This window comes from Centruroides sculpturatus, unplaced genomic scaffold, assembly GCF_000671375.1.
Source record: "Centruroides sculpturatus isolate CEXI.00-Female unplaced genomic scaffold, Cexi_2.0 scaffold1124, whole genome shotgun sequence".
Classification (NCBI taxonomy): Eukaryota; Metazoa; Arthropoda; class Arachnida; order Scorpiones; family Buthidae; genus Centruroides; species Centruroides sculpturatus.
The window spans coordinates 263,446-279,627 of record NW_019385396.1 but is presented as its reverse complement, the minus strand read 5'-3'; the positions used below and the strand labels follow the sequence as shown (position 1 = coordinate 279,627).

At 28.6% G+C, this 16,182-nt stretch overlaps 2 protein-coding genes across 2 annotated transcripts in view; both read left to right on the top strand.

The window, feature by feature from the left end:
• The first annotated feature begins 3,980 nt into the window (after positions 1-3,980).
• Positions 3,981-4,880, top strand: LOC111638514 (KRAB-A domain-containing protein 2-like). Its single transcript, XM_023384230.1, has one exon. The coding sequence runs from the start codon at positions 3,981-3,983 to the stop codon at positions 4,878-4,880; it is 900 nt and encodes a 299-aa protein (XP_023239998.1).
• A 3,152-nt stretch (positions 4,881-8,032) lies between these two features.
• LOC111638513 (host cell factor 1-like) overlaps positions 8,033-16,182 on the top strand; it is a 198,798-nt gene continuing 190,648 nt past the window's right edge. Inside the window, exon 1 of the mRNA XM_023384229.1 lies at positions 8,033-8,230. Coding sequence (XP_023239997.1) covers positions 8,071-8,230 — 160 coding nt within the window. The 5' untranslated portion in view covers positions 8,033-8,070. The remainder of the gene's footprint in view (positions 8,231-16,182) is intronic.

Below are 16,182 nucleotides of genomic sequence, written 5' to 3'. Positions count from 1 at the left end.
ATTGCTAGTTGTTAAATATATTAATGATGATAATATGGCTTCCCAATTTGTTTATTTTGGTTTGTTTACTTTGAAGTTTTTATTGGTTGAAATTAAGTTTTAGTTTAAAAAAAGTTATTTGAACAAAATGAGATGCCTATTTTAGCATATATTGACATTTGTTTATAGTTTCTTTCCATATAAAAAAAAGAACTTATATTTATCATTCCTTATTTTTATTTTTTCTCACTTGAAACTTGTGAATTTCAAAATTTCATTTTTAATTTCATTTTTTGTAAATTCAGTATTACTATTCCAAGGTCTTGAAGAACAGTTATCATCAGTAATCAGTAACTTGAATTTAGGATTTAAAAACATTTATTAATAAAAGTGATATATTAAAGAACACTTTAAAATTTCTTAAAATTCTATATTATTTTATATCATTCTGTGTTAAATTATAAATGTTAATACATTCAAATATTTGTTAAAGTAATTTTAGCTTTTAAAATAAAGTACTATTACACAAAAAGTCTAGTCTTTTTATACATGGAATAGTTATTTTTGATTTGATTATCATAATTGTATCCTTTTGTTCTAATTTTCTAAATCATTGGTATCTGAAGATGGGTGACAATGCAAAAGTACTTGTATTTTTTGTTATTTAAAATTATTTTTGTTTTTAAATTAATAATACTTGAACTTTTTCATATCATTTGGGGTGCCCGTGGTACAGAGTACCATTTTACTGCTTTAATAAATTAAGAGTTTAATCTAATTTCAAGTTTTGTCAAATAATCTAGATTGTTTATCATTCCTTATTTCTTGCCTGTTTTAACCAATCTGTCTGCTATGATCTGCTGTTAATGAAATAAATTGAATCTGTATTATAACATATGTAATGATAACTTGCAGCAATAAAACATACATTCATTAAGCTTGTTGTTTAGTTTCAGAATTCTGTCACTAATTTTTGATGACATATATTATTGAAAAAGTATTTGTGTTTTTATTCATTAGTTTTAACCATAATAAAAAATATTTAAGTGGTAGTTTGATATGACTTTTAGCTTTTAATTTCAACTCACTTCTATTAATATAGATTTTTAAATTTAATGAATGATTTTCAAATGTCAAGTTACAATAAAAAACTTTTTTTTTTTAAATTGTCTTTGACTGGTATATTATAACTTTTCTAATAGGCATAAAAATTTGACATTTCATATAGAGTAAGATTATTTGTTTAAATTTCAATAATTTAGTTTTAGTAGATTTTGAAATGTGTCATATACAGTATAATATGTTCAATTATACATTTAGCATTTATAGTAATTTTTTCAATGTAAGAAATTCAAATATGTTTATCTTAAGTTTTTATATGAATTTCTTTTCTACTGTGGTTAATTAGTTAATTATTTAAATATGTCAAGAAATATTTTTGTATTTTAATTTAATCATAAATACATTTATTTATACACATATACATACTATAATGCATTTTTTGAAATTATTTTTTAATAAATGTTTTTAATTAAAATTTTATATTAATTTTTTATGTTATATATCAATTATTATTTAAAATGTATTCTAACTATGATTTATACATCTCTAAATCAAAATGTAGTTTAAATGATACATAAAAATATTAGTGTCTTTAACTTATATTTCTTTTATATTATCAAAAGTTAGGAAAAAATATTCATATTATATATTAAAAATATATTATGCAACTATATTAAAAATTATACAGTATTATTTGATGATTATACTGAATTTATTTTTTTAGCAGCCTGCTCATTTAACATACATGATACAATGTCTTTCACTCAGGACTTAATGAGCAACTCTTCAATTGGATGAGCTTCATAGTTATGTGTAATGCAATAACTTGTGAAAAGATGCCTCTGTTGTGTTTTCAATTGACATTGCTTGTGACTGCACATTTCTTAGAATGGGATTTTCAAACATGTTTAAACTTGTTTCAGAATTTAAAACCATTCCAGGCTTATATTAATTTTGATAATTTTTCATGGATACTTGAAAATAGCTATGCTAAGTTTGATTTAAAAACTACAATATCAAAATATAAAATTTTTTGTCTCTAAATATTATTCATAAATTTTTTTAAACATTCATAAATTTGAATGTTTTTATAGTTCTTATTTATTTATTTTTTTTAATTAATCAAAATTATCAAAAATACTTATGAAACATTTTGTATACTGTGTTTAGAATAAGTCTGTACAACAGTTAGAAAATTTATACAGGTATACCTCACCTTATGTCGTTAATTTGTTCCAAAAGAGGCGACTTAAGTTGAATTTACTTGTCACTAGGCTAAACCACAAATAACCATTCACAGTTCTATATTTTATTTATAAGTGCAGTTTTAATAATATATGGTTAATAAGAATCTACAGTAGAGCATCGATTATCCGACTCAATTGGGGACTGGGGTTGGTTGGATAACTGAAAAATATGAAAAAATACATTATTAGTATAACGCGGTGAAAAAATTGCGACAGTATTCGTATAAAGACGCTAAAAGGGACGCGTAAAACACAGTAAAATGTCATCGCTGAGTCGTGTCACGACAGGATTGGTCGAATCTGGACCAATAGTAGACAAGCAGCCGAACTACTTACACGCTATGGAGAGTTTAGAGGGGTAAGTTGAGTTTAGTATCGTCTGTACAATATTAACTTAATTTATTTTAACTTTATTANAAATATTCTTACCAGTGGCCATGGAAGCTGTGGAAGCACTACTTCCCTTATATTTTCTAAAATATAAATACATATTGTGCAATTATTTTCATATTTTATTGTACTTTGAATTAATTAAAAATTAATATTTTATTATAACTGCAGTATGTATCTTATTACAAATTTCTATACTACATGTGAAAAAAATGATAAGATTGCTATTGTATATTCAAATATGCATATTCCCAATGGAAGGACTGTACTGTCGAATACGGGATAGTTTCCAAGGTGAAAATATTTGAATCGTGTAAAGCAGCCAGATTATACGCACGGTCTTTACAGAGCACCAACCTCACGCTGTTTACTTCATGGATGCTACACACCAAAACATCGTATAATGCTTCCAATGATTCTATCCAGAGCTGGCACAGCTTCCCTATCATCAAATGTCACTGCACGCCACTTACATTCCTTGTGAAATACTGACTTGAACTTGGAACTAAATGTTCAAGTTCATGATTTACAGTGTGTTTAGAATTTAGTACTTAAAATGTTAATATACATGGGAACATTCCAAATATTTAAATGCTTCATTACATTTAAATATTTTGGAAACAAAAATAATTGAAATTCTTAAAACAGTACTTGAAAAACACAATTCAGATATAGTAGAATTTCTATCTATCTATATTTGGTTTATGGCATCTGACATGGTCTCCTGTTCTCAAGGAACCCTCTCCATCTCTCTCTATCCATATGTTACTGTAAATGCTCGAACTATGGTAAATCCTAAGATCTTCCAGTAAAATCTAAGATTTACCAAATCTTTGTGGTAAAAGTCCGAAATGTTCTGCGATCATTGCTAATTTTGAACTTTTACCAGCATTTACTCAGTATATCTTAGGTTTTACCTCAGAGACATGGTAAATGTTGAAAAAATAGTCCCCACTTTCCGCACCGCGTCGTCCCCTTCACTCACCTCATTTCATCATTTGACACGTTAGAACACGCACGTTAATTCTAATCTTGTTTGATATTTCGTTGTCTAAAAGTGATTTATGAATCAAGATGAGTATGAAACGGAGATTTTATGAAATAATGGACGAGCTCGTTGCAAGCAAGAAAGGCAATAACTTTTTACATAAATATATTACAAAAAACTTTTTACACAATAAGGGACAAATACACAAAGTGTTTGGAGGAAGTAAAAGCTGCAAAGAACATGAAAAAGAAACAAGCTGTTCATTGCAGGCATATAAAGCATTACAACATTTTGACTAAAAACTAATTGCACCTATGAAGGAGGAGGATGGAGAAATAAGGTATTACATTTGTTACGAGGACTTATTCAATATTCTTGAAGAAACACATGTTGCTGTTGGCCACGGTGGAAGGACACAGATGCTTAAGGAATGTAACCACAAGTATAAAAATGTAACAGTTGAGGCTACTATGACATATTTGAAGCTATGTCAATCTTGCCAAAAGAAACAGAAGACTTTGAAAAAGGGCATTGTTATCAGACCTATAACTCACAGTGAAATGAACTCATGCTGTCAGGTTGATCTAATAGATCTACAAACTACCCCAGATGGAAATTATAAATTTATTTTAGTTTACCAAGACCATCTTACCAAATTTGTAATCCTTCGTGCGCTTCAAACTAAACGCACCATAGAAGTTGCATACCATCTTTTGGATATTTTCACCAGTTTTGGAGCGCCGAGCATCCTTCATTCCAATAATGGTCAAGAATTCTCTAACCAAGTTATTGAAAGTTTATGCTCCATGTGGCCAGATGTAAAAATCGTACATGGAAAGGCAAGACATAGCCAAAGTCAAGGATCAGCGGAGTGTGTTAATCAAGACATAGAAAATATGTTGAGTACATGGATGGAAACCAATCAGTTATCAAAGTGGTCAGAGGGTTCAAGATTCATTCAGGCAATGAAAAATAGAGCATATCACGAGGGAATTAAATGTTTCCACTACGAAGCAAAGTTTGGTTGTCCAATGAAAATGGGCCTTGCAACTTCAGCAATCCCTAGTGATATGATTAGAGTTATAAGATCTGAAGGAGATTTACAGAAGTTGTTGCATTCGCATGACAATACGGAACAAAATAATGACGTCAAAAATGCAATCAAACAGGACAAGGAAGAAAGCATTGTGAAAATAAGTCAGAAGGAGATATAGACAATAGCACTCTCAACGATAAAATACAAGAAGATGAAATGATTATTACTGAGAAAATGAAGGCGAAGCAAATAACCGATGATTCCAATGTAACAATTCAGAGACAGAAAACATGATTGAGTCTCAGGAAGTTCTTGTAACTATAGAGCCTATACCAAAAAAATAAAATTTGTAGTGACTATAAGAAACAACGCAAAATTGAATTTGGAAAAACAAGCTGAAAAAATGAAAGCCACGTCTGTTGATAAATATCCAAATGGAAAATGGGCCAAAATGTAAGACCGAGAGTGCCTGAAATTGACAAAGCTAAAACCGACCCGAAAAGCGTTATTGCAGTTGTAGTAGATGTAAAGGACAACGAGTTTTACCAACTAGGTACCAAAATTGGAGTACTAAAGCAGCTTTATACACACAATCAATTTACTTCATGCCCTGAAGACTTTATCAAGATAGAAGAAGTTGTTAAAGGTAAAGAAGTGAGTCTTCGAGAAGTTGTCGCAAAATTGTCTTTGACCAGAGGACAAGGTTTCAAGAAGTGCAACTGCTTAAAAAATGTCTAACGAAGAAGTGCGCTTGCAAGTCATCAGGATTACTTTATAATTCTAAATGCCACAATAGCTCTCCATGTTGTAACAAGTAAAATACTTTTTTACTTTTATTAAATGAACAATGAATACCAAATGATTAGAAAAAATACTGTGATTACTGATTAGCTTAGCCAGGTAGCCTATTATATTATTTTTTACAAGATAATTTAATTTTTGTTACGTTAAAAAAAGTATTTTTAAACTGTTTCACTAGTTATTAATAAATAGGACTTAGTAAGTTTATAATAATTGCAATAAATGATTATTAAAATACTCATAGTTTTATTTCTAAAACCAACATTTACTAATCGTCTTAAGTAAAACCCAGCATGTACCAAATTCTAATAGTAAAAGCCCAGAAAATCATCTCACTTTATAAAAATTCTTACATTTACCAACTCATGTTGGTAAATCCAAAGATTTACAAGTAAAACCTAAATTTACCAATATACGGGCTTTTACAGTAACACATACACCATTCCTCTTTAACCCCGTTTTCACTACATGCTAACTTTACTCAGTCGTACCAAGTTTGTCTGGATCTTCCTTTCGTTTTCCTGTTTTGTGGATTGTATTCCATTGATATTTTTGGGACTCTCATCACTCATTGTTTTCACATGTCCAAACCAAAGAAGTTGTTTCCTCTTTATTTCTTCCAAAACCATCTCCTTCAATCGCATTAAGTCTTTGATTCTCATTAGTTATTCTTTCTCTTTTTGAGATTCTGCATGATCTTCTCAATGCATCCATTTCAACCATTGTTACTTTTCTCTTTTCTTCCCCAGTCATTTTGCATGCCTCCACCCTGTATAACAGAATGCTTTTAACAATAGCATTACATATTTTTTTTTTTCTTGATCTAGTTATTTCTTCACTCCACCATATTCCATTTAATCTTTTAACTGCTCTCTTACCTTATGCTAATCTTATATTAATTTCTAATGTATCTCTTCCATCTTAATAAATTTGTATTACAAGATAATTGTAATGTTCACATCCCTCAATCTTTTCTCCTTCTTCCAGTTCCATGACTGTTTTAGCTCCTCCTATGCATAAATATTTTGTTTTACTCATGTTTATATATAAACCTCCTTTAAAATATTCCTCTTTTTTCTTGTCATGTATTCTAGACCATCCTTGTCCTCTGCCATTATCACCTGATCATCCGCAAATTGCATTGTAAACATTGGTTTACTGTTACTATCTATTCCCATATTACATCATTTCATTTTCCATATTTTCAATATTCCTATGTAGATTTGAAATAAAGTTGGTAGTCCTTTTGATACCATAAATCCTTCTGATTTTTTTTTCCAATTTTTATTTCCGTTATGGATTCTCTATATAATTCTTTAACTGCTTTAATAAGTGTTATTAATATTTATCTCTTTTAATGTCTCCCATAATTTTGATATCATCATATGCTTTCATTAAGTCTATAAACAACAAATGAGTTTTCTGTCCTGTTTCTAATCTTTTTTCCATAATCTGTTTTATACAGAAAATATTGTCCATACATGATCTTCCTGTTCTGAATCCACTCTGTTCTTCTTTAGATATAGTAGAATTTGCCATTTATAATCACCATGGGACTTGTCTATACTGATATTAATAAATGAAGAATAACATTAAGTGGAGAAAGTATGTATATGTATATTACAATGGAAATCCTGGTTACATTAATTTTGATATTAAAAGGATTGTTAAAAAAAATATAACTCAAAAATAATTATAAATTATTATAATTAATAGTAATTCAACTAGTGTTGTGTTACTATACATTAGCTGTTTTACAGCTAATGTATAGTACAGTTGAAATATGAAATTCCAGCAATTTAAAATACTATATTGTGAGCAAATAATGACGAATGTTTAATATTTAAAGCATTAATTAAGACTGATGATAATTAAATGTTATCTACCTCATGTCAAGGCTATTAGCACAAAACTACAGCTTAAAAATGCCTATTTATGAGGAGAATATGATACCTATAATGAAAATTTGATGACAATAAACTGTTTATAAGTGCATTTTAACTTGTATGTCTTGGGACATGCTAATTCTGATATTTGTATTCAGATTTTACTGTATTTGACCTTAAATGTTTTAAAGACTAGTATAATATAAATGCTGTGTGAAAGCTTGGAGTATTTTCTACATTAAAAGGCAAACACTGAAATGGACGAAAGATTGTATGAAGTCAGTTAAATCAATTAATCTATGAATTTATAATTTATTTAGTTACTTGTATAATAGAAATTATGCATTAACTTTAACTTAAGTACTATGGGAATTAAAACTTATTGTTATTTAGAAAATTTGGCATTAACGACCTTACAACACCAGACGTACTAATTTAAAATCAAAAATCACATAATATAAAGAGGTTCGAGATTACATCCGGGACTTTAAATTCCAAGTCCCGTACTTAAATAATATTTGATAAATTAATATTTTAAATACATTTTTAAAACTTTAATAATACAGGAAAATATAATAAAGTTTTTAATTTAAATTATTATCATTAAAAATGTATGATCTGTAATTGATCGAGTCGTTGTTGATCATCCGGGTGCTTCGTTGATGGTGGGTATGAAGCAAAATGGCGGCACCCATCTTGAAGTGGAAGCGGGTGACGAATACAACCGGCCCTATCCCACGACCTCGTCATGGTCATCGTGCTGTTGCTATTAAAGATCTGATGATCGTATTTGGTGGTGGCAACGAAGGCATCGTCGATGAATTGCACGTTTATAATACAAGTGAGTTTTAATCATATTTCCTTAAAAATCCAAGATGGCGTCTTCTATGAATGGCGCGAAACGGAATCCGTCAACTTTAGTAAATTTTCCAAGTTATTATAAAATTGAATAAAACGTTATTAGATAGTGGAATTAGTTATAAAACTTATTCCGTAAAAAGTTTAGGAGAAATTCCGTTAGGATAAAGAGATGATTTAAAGTTGTTGTAGCGAATCCAAGATGGCGGCGCCCATTTAGAGAATGACATTTTGCAAGATGTACAAAGTGTTTCGTATTCTCTTTTTCTCAGAAGGGATTTACAAGTGTTTATGGTTATGCTATATCATTGACTATCGTTAATAATTACAAAATGTAATTTAGACACCAGATAATCGGCAAGGAAAAAGTTACAATTTAAAATTATCGTCTGCACATCCGGGCATCATTTTTGACATTGGCATAGTGGATACTTCGTTTTCTCAGATTTGTTTAAAATAGATTTTTGATATTTTTGTTTTATTCCTTTTTGGAAGAAATGTATTATTAATTGTAAAAAAGCCGGTTTATTTTAACTTTCTATCTTGCATAACAATGGTGTATTGGTTAGGCTTAACGTGAAGGTTGCCAGATCGTTTTTGTTTGTACAAAGATCAACATGCAATACTGATTGTATTTTGCTTTCTTCGATCAAATTAATTTCGTTAGTTACGATAAGTCCTTACCGTATAAAGTTTAATGAATGCTTTATATATCTTTCGTAGCTAAATATTTAAAATTTTTAACAAAATTTCTTTATTTATATCATCATTTACCAAATTTATTTAATGTATATGTATGTATATATATATAGTTTTTTTATTTAAAGATTACGATTTTAACTTGAGGCTCTGCATAAAAATAAAATATTATTAGGCTTTTAAATTTTCTAAGATATTGATTCAATATGCAACAAATACAGTAATTTGACTGAACTTTAAATATCAAGGTTGTGGCCGTGAATGTCTCTAAAACGTGAATGTCGAGTGCTGCTTACAAGATAGCGACGTTCAATGTTCACCTTTTAGAGATGAAAACTTCAGCCGCAACTTTGCTAATATGTTGACACATTTTGAACTGAATTGTTTAGCCATTCAGCTGTCAAATGAACAAAAATTTAAATGTGTATTTAAAATAAAATCCTAAATTTCAAATGAAATAGATATGAATAATTGTGTTTCCTAATAAAATATTTTCTAATTTCAATAAAAGTTAAAATAATAAATACATTTTTGCTTTAAAAATAAATTGTTTTACACTATTTTCATTATTGATGTAATTAATGAGTGTTATTTAAACTTGACATTTTTAAAATTAAAATTTAATGAACTGTTTTCTGTAACAAATATAAGTCAGGTATAGAATGTTTATAATAATAATTCTAATAAATTTTATTTTATCATTAAGTTTTCTTTATATTATACAAATGATATTCTATACTGTACTTGTTTAAGATGATAAAAATTCATGCAAACAAATCTTTTGTCTGTTCTCATAAAGCAATTGTTACTTTTGTTGCCAATACTAGAAATAAGATCAAATTATATATATTTATCTATGAAATGGTTTTGTAAAAGAAGTTAAAAATAATATACACATTTTTTAATGTAACTTATTGCTAGTTGTTAAATATATTAATGATGATAATATGGCTTCCCAATTTGTTTATTTTGGTTTGTTTACTTTGAAGTTTTTATTGGTTGAAATTAAGTTTTAGTTTAAAAAAAGTTATTTGAACAAAATGAGATGCCTATTTTAGCATATATTGACATTTGTTTATAGTTTCTTTCCATATAAAAAAAAGAACTTATATTTATCATTCCTTATTTTTATTTTTTCTCACTTGAAACTTGTGAATTTCAAAATTTCATTTTTAATTTCATTTTTTGTAAATTCAGTATTACTATTCCAAGGTCTTGAAGAACAGTTATCATCAGTAATCAGTAACTTGAATTTAGGATTTAAAAACATTTATTAATAAAAGTGATATATTAAAGAACACTTTAAAATTTCTTAAAATTCTATATTATTTTATATCATTCTGTGTTAAATTATAAATGTTAATACATTCAAATATTTGTTAAAGTAATTTTAGCTTTTAAAATAAAGTACTATTACACAAAAAGTCTAGTCTTTTTATACATGGAATAGTTATTTTTGATTTGATTATCATAATTGTATCCTTTTGTTCTAATTTTCTAAATCATTGGTATCTGAAGATGGGTGACAATGCAAAAGTACTTGTATTTTTTGTTATTTAAAATTATTTTTGTTTTTAAATTAATAATACTTGAACTTTTTCATATCATTTGGGGTGCCCGTGGTACAGAGTACCATTTTACTGCTTTAATAAATTAAGAGTTTAATCTAATTTCAAGTTTTGTCAAATAATCTAGATTGTTTATCATTCCTTATTTCTTGCCTGTTTTAACCAATCTGTCTGCTATGATCTGCTGTTAATGAAATAAATTGAATCTGTATTATAACATATGTAATGATAACTTGCAGCAATAAAACATACATTCATTAAGCTTGTTGTTTAGTTTCAGAATGCTGTCACTAATTTTTGATGACATATATTATTGAAAAAGTATTTGTGTTTTTATTCATTAGTTTTAACCATAATAAAAAATATTTAAGTGGTAGTTTGATATGACTTTTAGCTTTTAATTTCAACTCACTTCTATTAATATAGATTTTTAAATTTAATGAATGATTTTCAAATGTCAAGTTACAATAAAAAACTTTTTTTTTTTAAATTGTCTTTGACTGGTATATTATAACTTTTCTAATAGGCATAAAAATTTGACATTTCATATAGAGTAAGATTATTTGTTTAAATTTCAATAATTTAGTTTTAGTAGATTTTGAAATGTGTCATATACAGTATAATATGTTCAATTATACATTTAGCATTTATAGTAATTTTTTCAATGTAAGAAATTCAAATATGTTTATCTTAAGTTTTTATATGAATTTCTTTTCTACTGTGGTTAATTAGTTAATTATTTAAATATGTCAAGAAATATTTTTGTATTTTAATTTAATCATAAATACATTTATTTATACACATATACATACTATAATGCATTTTTTGAAATTATTTTTTAATAAATGTTTTTAATTAAAATTTTATATTAATTTTTTATGTTATATATCAATTATTATTTAAAATGTATTCTAACTATGATTTATACATCTCTAAATCAAAATGTAGTTTAAATGATACATAAAAATATTAGTGTCTTTAACTTATATTTCTTTTATATTATCAAAAGTTAGGAAAAAATATTCATATTATATATTAAAAATATATTATGCAACTATATTAAAAATTATACAGTATTATTTGATGATTATACTGAATTTATTTTTTTAGCAGCCTGCTCATTTAACATACATGATACAATGTCTTTCACTCAGGACTTAATGAGCAACTCTTCAATTGGATGAGCTTCATAGTTATGTGTAATGCAATAACTTGTGAAAAGATGCCTCTGTTGTGTTTTCAATTGACATTGCTTGTGACTGCACATTTCTTAGAATGGGATTTTCAAACATGTTTAAACTTGTTTCAGAATTTAAAACCATTCCAGGCTTATATTAATTTTGATAATTTTTCATGGATACTTGAAAATAGCTATGCTAAGTTTGATTTAAAAACTACAATATCAAAATATAAAATTTTTTGTCTCTAAATATTATTCATAAATTTTTTTAAACATTCATAAATTTGAATGTTTTTATAGTTCTTATTTATTTATTTTTTTTAATTAATCAAAATTATCAAAAATACTTATGAAACATTTTGTATACTGTGTTTAGAATAAGTCTGTACAACAGTTAGAAAATTTATACAGGTATACCTCACCTTATGTCGTTAATTTGTTCCAAAAGAGGCGACTTAAGTTGAATTTACTTGTCACTAGGCTAAACCACAAATAACCATTCACAGTTCTATATTTTATTTATAAGTGCAGTTTTAATAATATATGGTTAATAAGAATCTACAGTAGAGCATCGATTATCCGACTCAATTGGGGACTGGGGTTGGTTGGATAACTGAAAAATATGAAAAAATACATTATTAGTATAACGCGGTGAAAAAATTGCGACAGTATTCGTATAAAGACGCTAAAAGGGACGCGTAAAACACAGTAAAATGTCATCGCTGAGTCGTGTCACGACAGGATTGGTCGAATCTGGACCAATAGTAGACAAGCAGCCGAACTACTTACACGCTATGGAGAGTTTAGAGGGGTAAGTTGAGTTTAGTATCGTCTGTACAATATTAACTTAATTTATTTTAACTTTATTATAATTATATATATATATATACTTTCCGCCCCGTTCAGTGCCACGCTAAGGAGAGTTTAGGCGAGTAAGTTGAGTTTACTATCATCTGTACAGTATGTAAATTAGGTACCGTAAGTCTAATACAGTACTGTAATTTTATACATTTCTTGTGAAAGAAACATTTCTTATTCAACAGCCATAAAAATTATTTCTATTAATGATGTCTCCAAAGTTCAACGAATTTTTCACAGAAAAATAACTTATCAGAAATCGTGGCCGCCGTTTGGTGCGCTACTACGTGACGAAAACAAGCTTAAGCAATGGCGACGTCAAACGGTGCACACTCTGTAAGTAATCCTACAATTTTTTGTTTATAGCATAGTTTATACGGATTATTCCCAAAAAATTATACGTGTTTTGGAAATGTTGAGTCAAATTAGTCAAGAATCGATTAATTTTATGGAAGAAAACCTTTCAAACAGCCGTAGTCCCTAAACTGCATACGTGTCGGGTTGTGATTGGCTCATGTATTTAAGGATTCCTACAACGCGAAATTTGTATAACGTTGAACGTATCTACCGCTTTATAGGGGGGTCTACTGTAGTATATTAGTATATCCCATGTAATTAGTATATTAGTATATCACTATTAACCTACTTTGCGTTGAATTTTCATCGATGTTAAGCCTAACAAAAATTTTTTAAAATAATAATTGTTGCTATTGTATCATTAAAAGTTAGAAAATTAAACCTTGTTTAAATACTGGCTCCCTTTCATGGTCGATCCAGTGTTGCCAGCTAAAACACGTAAAAATAATATTAAAGTAGCCAAGACATAGCCAAATATTGTAGCGTCACATCACTTGCGGACATTTGAATTTGCCAACCAGAACGCAGTCAGTTAACCAATGTGACGGTTGATCGGGGGTTGGATAATCGATGCTCTACTGTATTTTAAGCTTACAAACAAATAAATTTACTGTTTTTCCTGTACTATATTAAAAACTAAATCTAAATTTACGAATACATGTATACTTGTAAATGTACATGTTTACAATTTGGTGATGTTTACAGTACATTGCGGACTCTTTATTTGTGAATGTGGTTTTCTCTAATACATTATAAAATAAGATGATTTTGTAAGGTTAAATAACACAGTTATTAAAATTATTTTGCAATAGTAGAAATAAACTAATTTATGTTAAATTTACCAATATTTACATTCAGTTTGTTTATATACATCATGGACATAGATGGTTGTGGATCGTCGGCATCAACAGCTGATTCTGGCTGTTGTTGTTCAATACACTTTTTAATAAGAAACTAGTTGAGAGTTCTTTGAACTGTGTTCTTCTTTTCTTCAAGGATTACATGATAAGGAGCAAAAGCTTTGTGACAAGCGTGCAGAACTTTTGAAAAGCGTTGACCATTTGGGTTCATATCCTCGAAGATTTGAAGTCTTTTTTCAATAAAAGCAAATGCTTCCTGCATTTTCTCTAGGGGAAAGTGACGTGGCTCAGGTTCAACTTCTTTTCTTTCTGCTTGTTGAACTGTATCAAATCCTCATTTGTTAGGAGCTGCTTGTCTTTTTCAAATAAATCTATGAAATCCTTTTCCAAATCTATTTCTAGCTTTTTGTTTATAGTCAACACTGTTTTGTTGATTTTAACATTATCAAACCCCTTGAAATCATTCATGAATTGTAGGCATAGTTTTTTTCCACACACCATTCATAGCTGTGTTCTGAACATCATTCCATGCCACTGCTATGTTCTGTACTGTCTTATATATGTCATATTCCTTCCAAAAGTCATGAAGTGTGCAGGACTCATCAAGATCAGTTGCAGCTACTGCTTGCTGCAAAGTATACTTCATATAGTAATGCTTGAAGATTGCAATGACTCCCTGATCCATTGTATGTATAAGAGATGTGTTCGGAGGGAGGTTACACAACAGTAACATAAGGGTGAAAATTTATAATGTTTTGTGAGTGGCCAGGAGCATTATCAATTATTAATGATATCTTAAAAGGAATCCCCTTCTTGCAATAATTTTCTGCTGCCGGGATAAAATGGTTAAAGAACCAATCTTCAAAAATAACAACAGTCACCCATGCTTTTGGATTAGCCATCCATATAACAGGAAGAGATGTCTTGATTACGTTCTTCAGGACATGGGGTTGTGTGCATGATATACCAGCAATGGTTTTAATTTAAAATCTCCAGCACAATTACCTCCTAACTTAACAGTGACACGTTCTTTTGAGATCTTGTAGCCTGAAATTCATTTTTCTTCTTTGGAAATGAAAGGTCTGACAATTTTTTCCATTATAATCCGGTTTCGCCAATTTTAATTAAAAATCTGTTCAGGAAGAAACCTATTTTCTTTGATGATCTTAGCCAATGCTTTAGGAAAATCAGCTGCTGTTTGTTTGTCAGCTGATGCATTTTCACCTTGCTTCTTAATACAGTGATAATTTCTTTGTTCTTTAAATCTCATAAATTTGCCTTGACTCTATATCTTTCTCATCTGGGTATTTTTTGTTCAGGTCCTCAAACAAAGACAATGCTTTCACTTGAATGATTTCTTGACTAATAGCAGCACGCTGATGATTCAACCTATCAATCCAAATAGAAAGAAGTTGTTCCATCTCTTCAAAGATTTTTCCTCTTTTCTTTTTGATAACAGTATTCTTCATCCCTGGGGCATCAGATTTGATATGTGCCAAAATCTTATTCTTAATGTGTCAATACAGTTGTCCGACTCATTCCAAAAAATCGATCAATTGATATAACCTTTTCACATTTTTAATGGTGTTTTATCATAGCCAGTTTATCATCCAGTGTTATAGCATGATGCTTATCATTTGCACTAGGAATTTTTTTATGAGCCATTGGGGCAAAATATAAAGTCACAAATGAATGAGAATGAGAGAGTATACATATGCAGATGTATACTGTGCATATGTGTAAACTAAACTGGATTTCAATTTTGTGGGAATCAAGAGTGAAGCTGATGATGGTGCAAAATGGTAGATGTTGGAACTACTGTGGAAAACACCAATATTGAGCTCTTAAAGACAGCTAAATAAGATGGTAACACAAAGTCATAGACGTTTTTATATTTCATTTTCTAGGATTTATATTTATGATGATTATATTAACATTTACTGTAAATGTATGTATTTTAATATGATTTTATATACTTTTATTCTTACTTATTGTACAGTAACATGATTTTATGTGCTTTCAACAGTTTTCTAGTGATATTATGACTTCAATATTTGTGGCGGACAGATGTAAAGTCAAATAAAATGACTTAAACTTGATTTTTATTTTTCCATATATTTGGTGGTAACAGCTGCAACTAATTACTGTGGTGAAGGGAAAGAAAATAGAGTAGAGCGTCGTTTATCCGAAGGTCGGTTATCTGAAACATCAGTTATCCGAAAGAATTCCAGTCGACAAATTTAAATTTTCGCCAGTGCTGTGGCACTATAATCTTTGGCTATGTCTTCGGCCACTCAAATATTTTACGTTTTTGATACTAAATTAACTTCTGAAGTATAATTTTTTATTGTTTTTATATTTTTCAATATATTTATTTTGTTTGTACGAAATAAAAAAATAATTTTTAACGATA

Bases quoted from the DNA above. Each gene is read 5' to 3' on its own strand.
- LOC111638514 (XM_023384230.1), top strand. From the start codon at position 3,981: ATGAAGGAGGAGGATGGAGAAATAAGGTATTACATTTGTTACGAGGAC.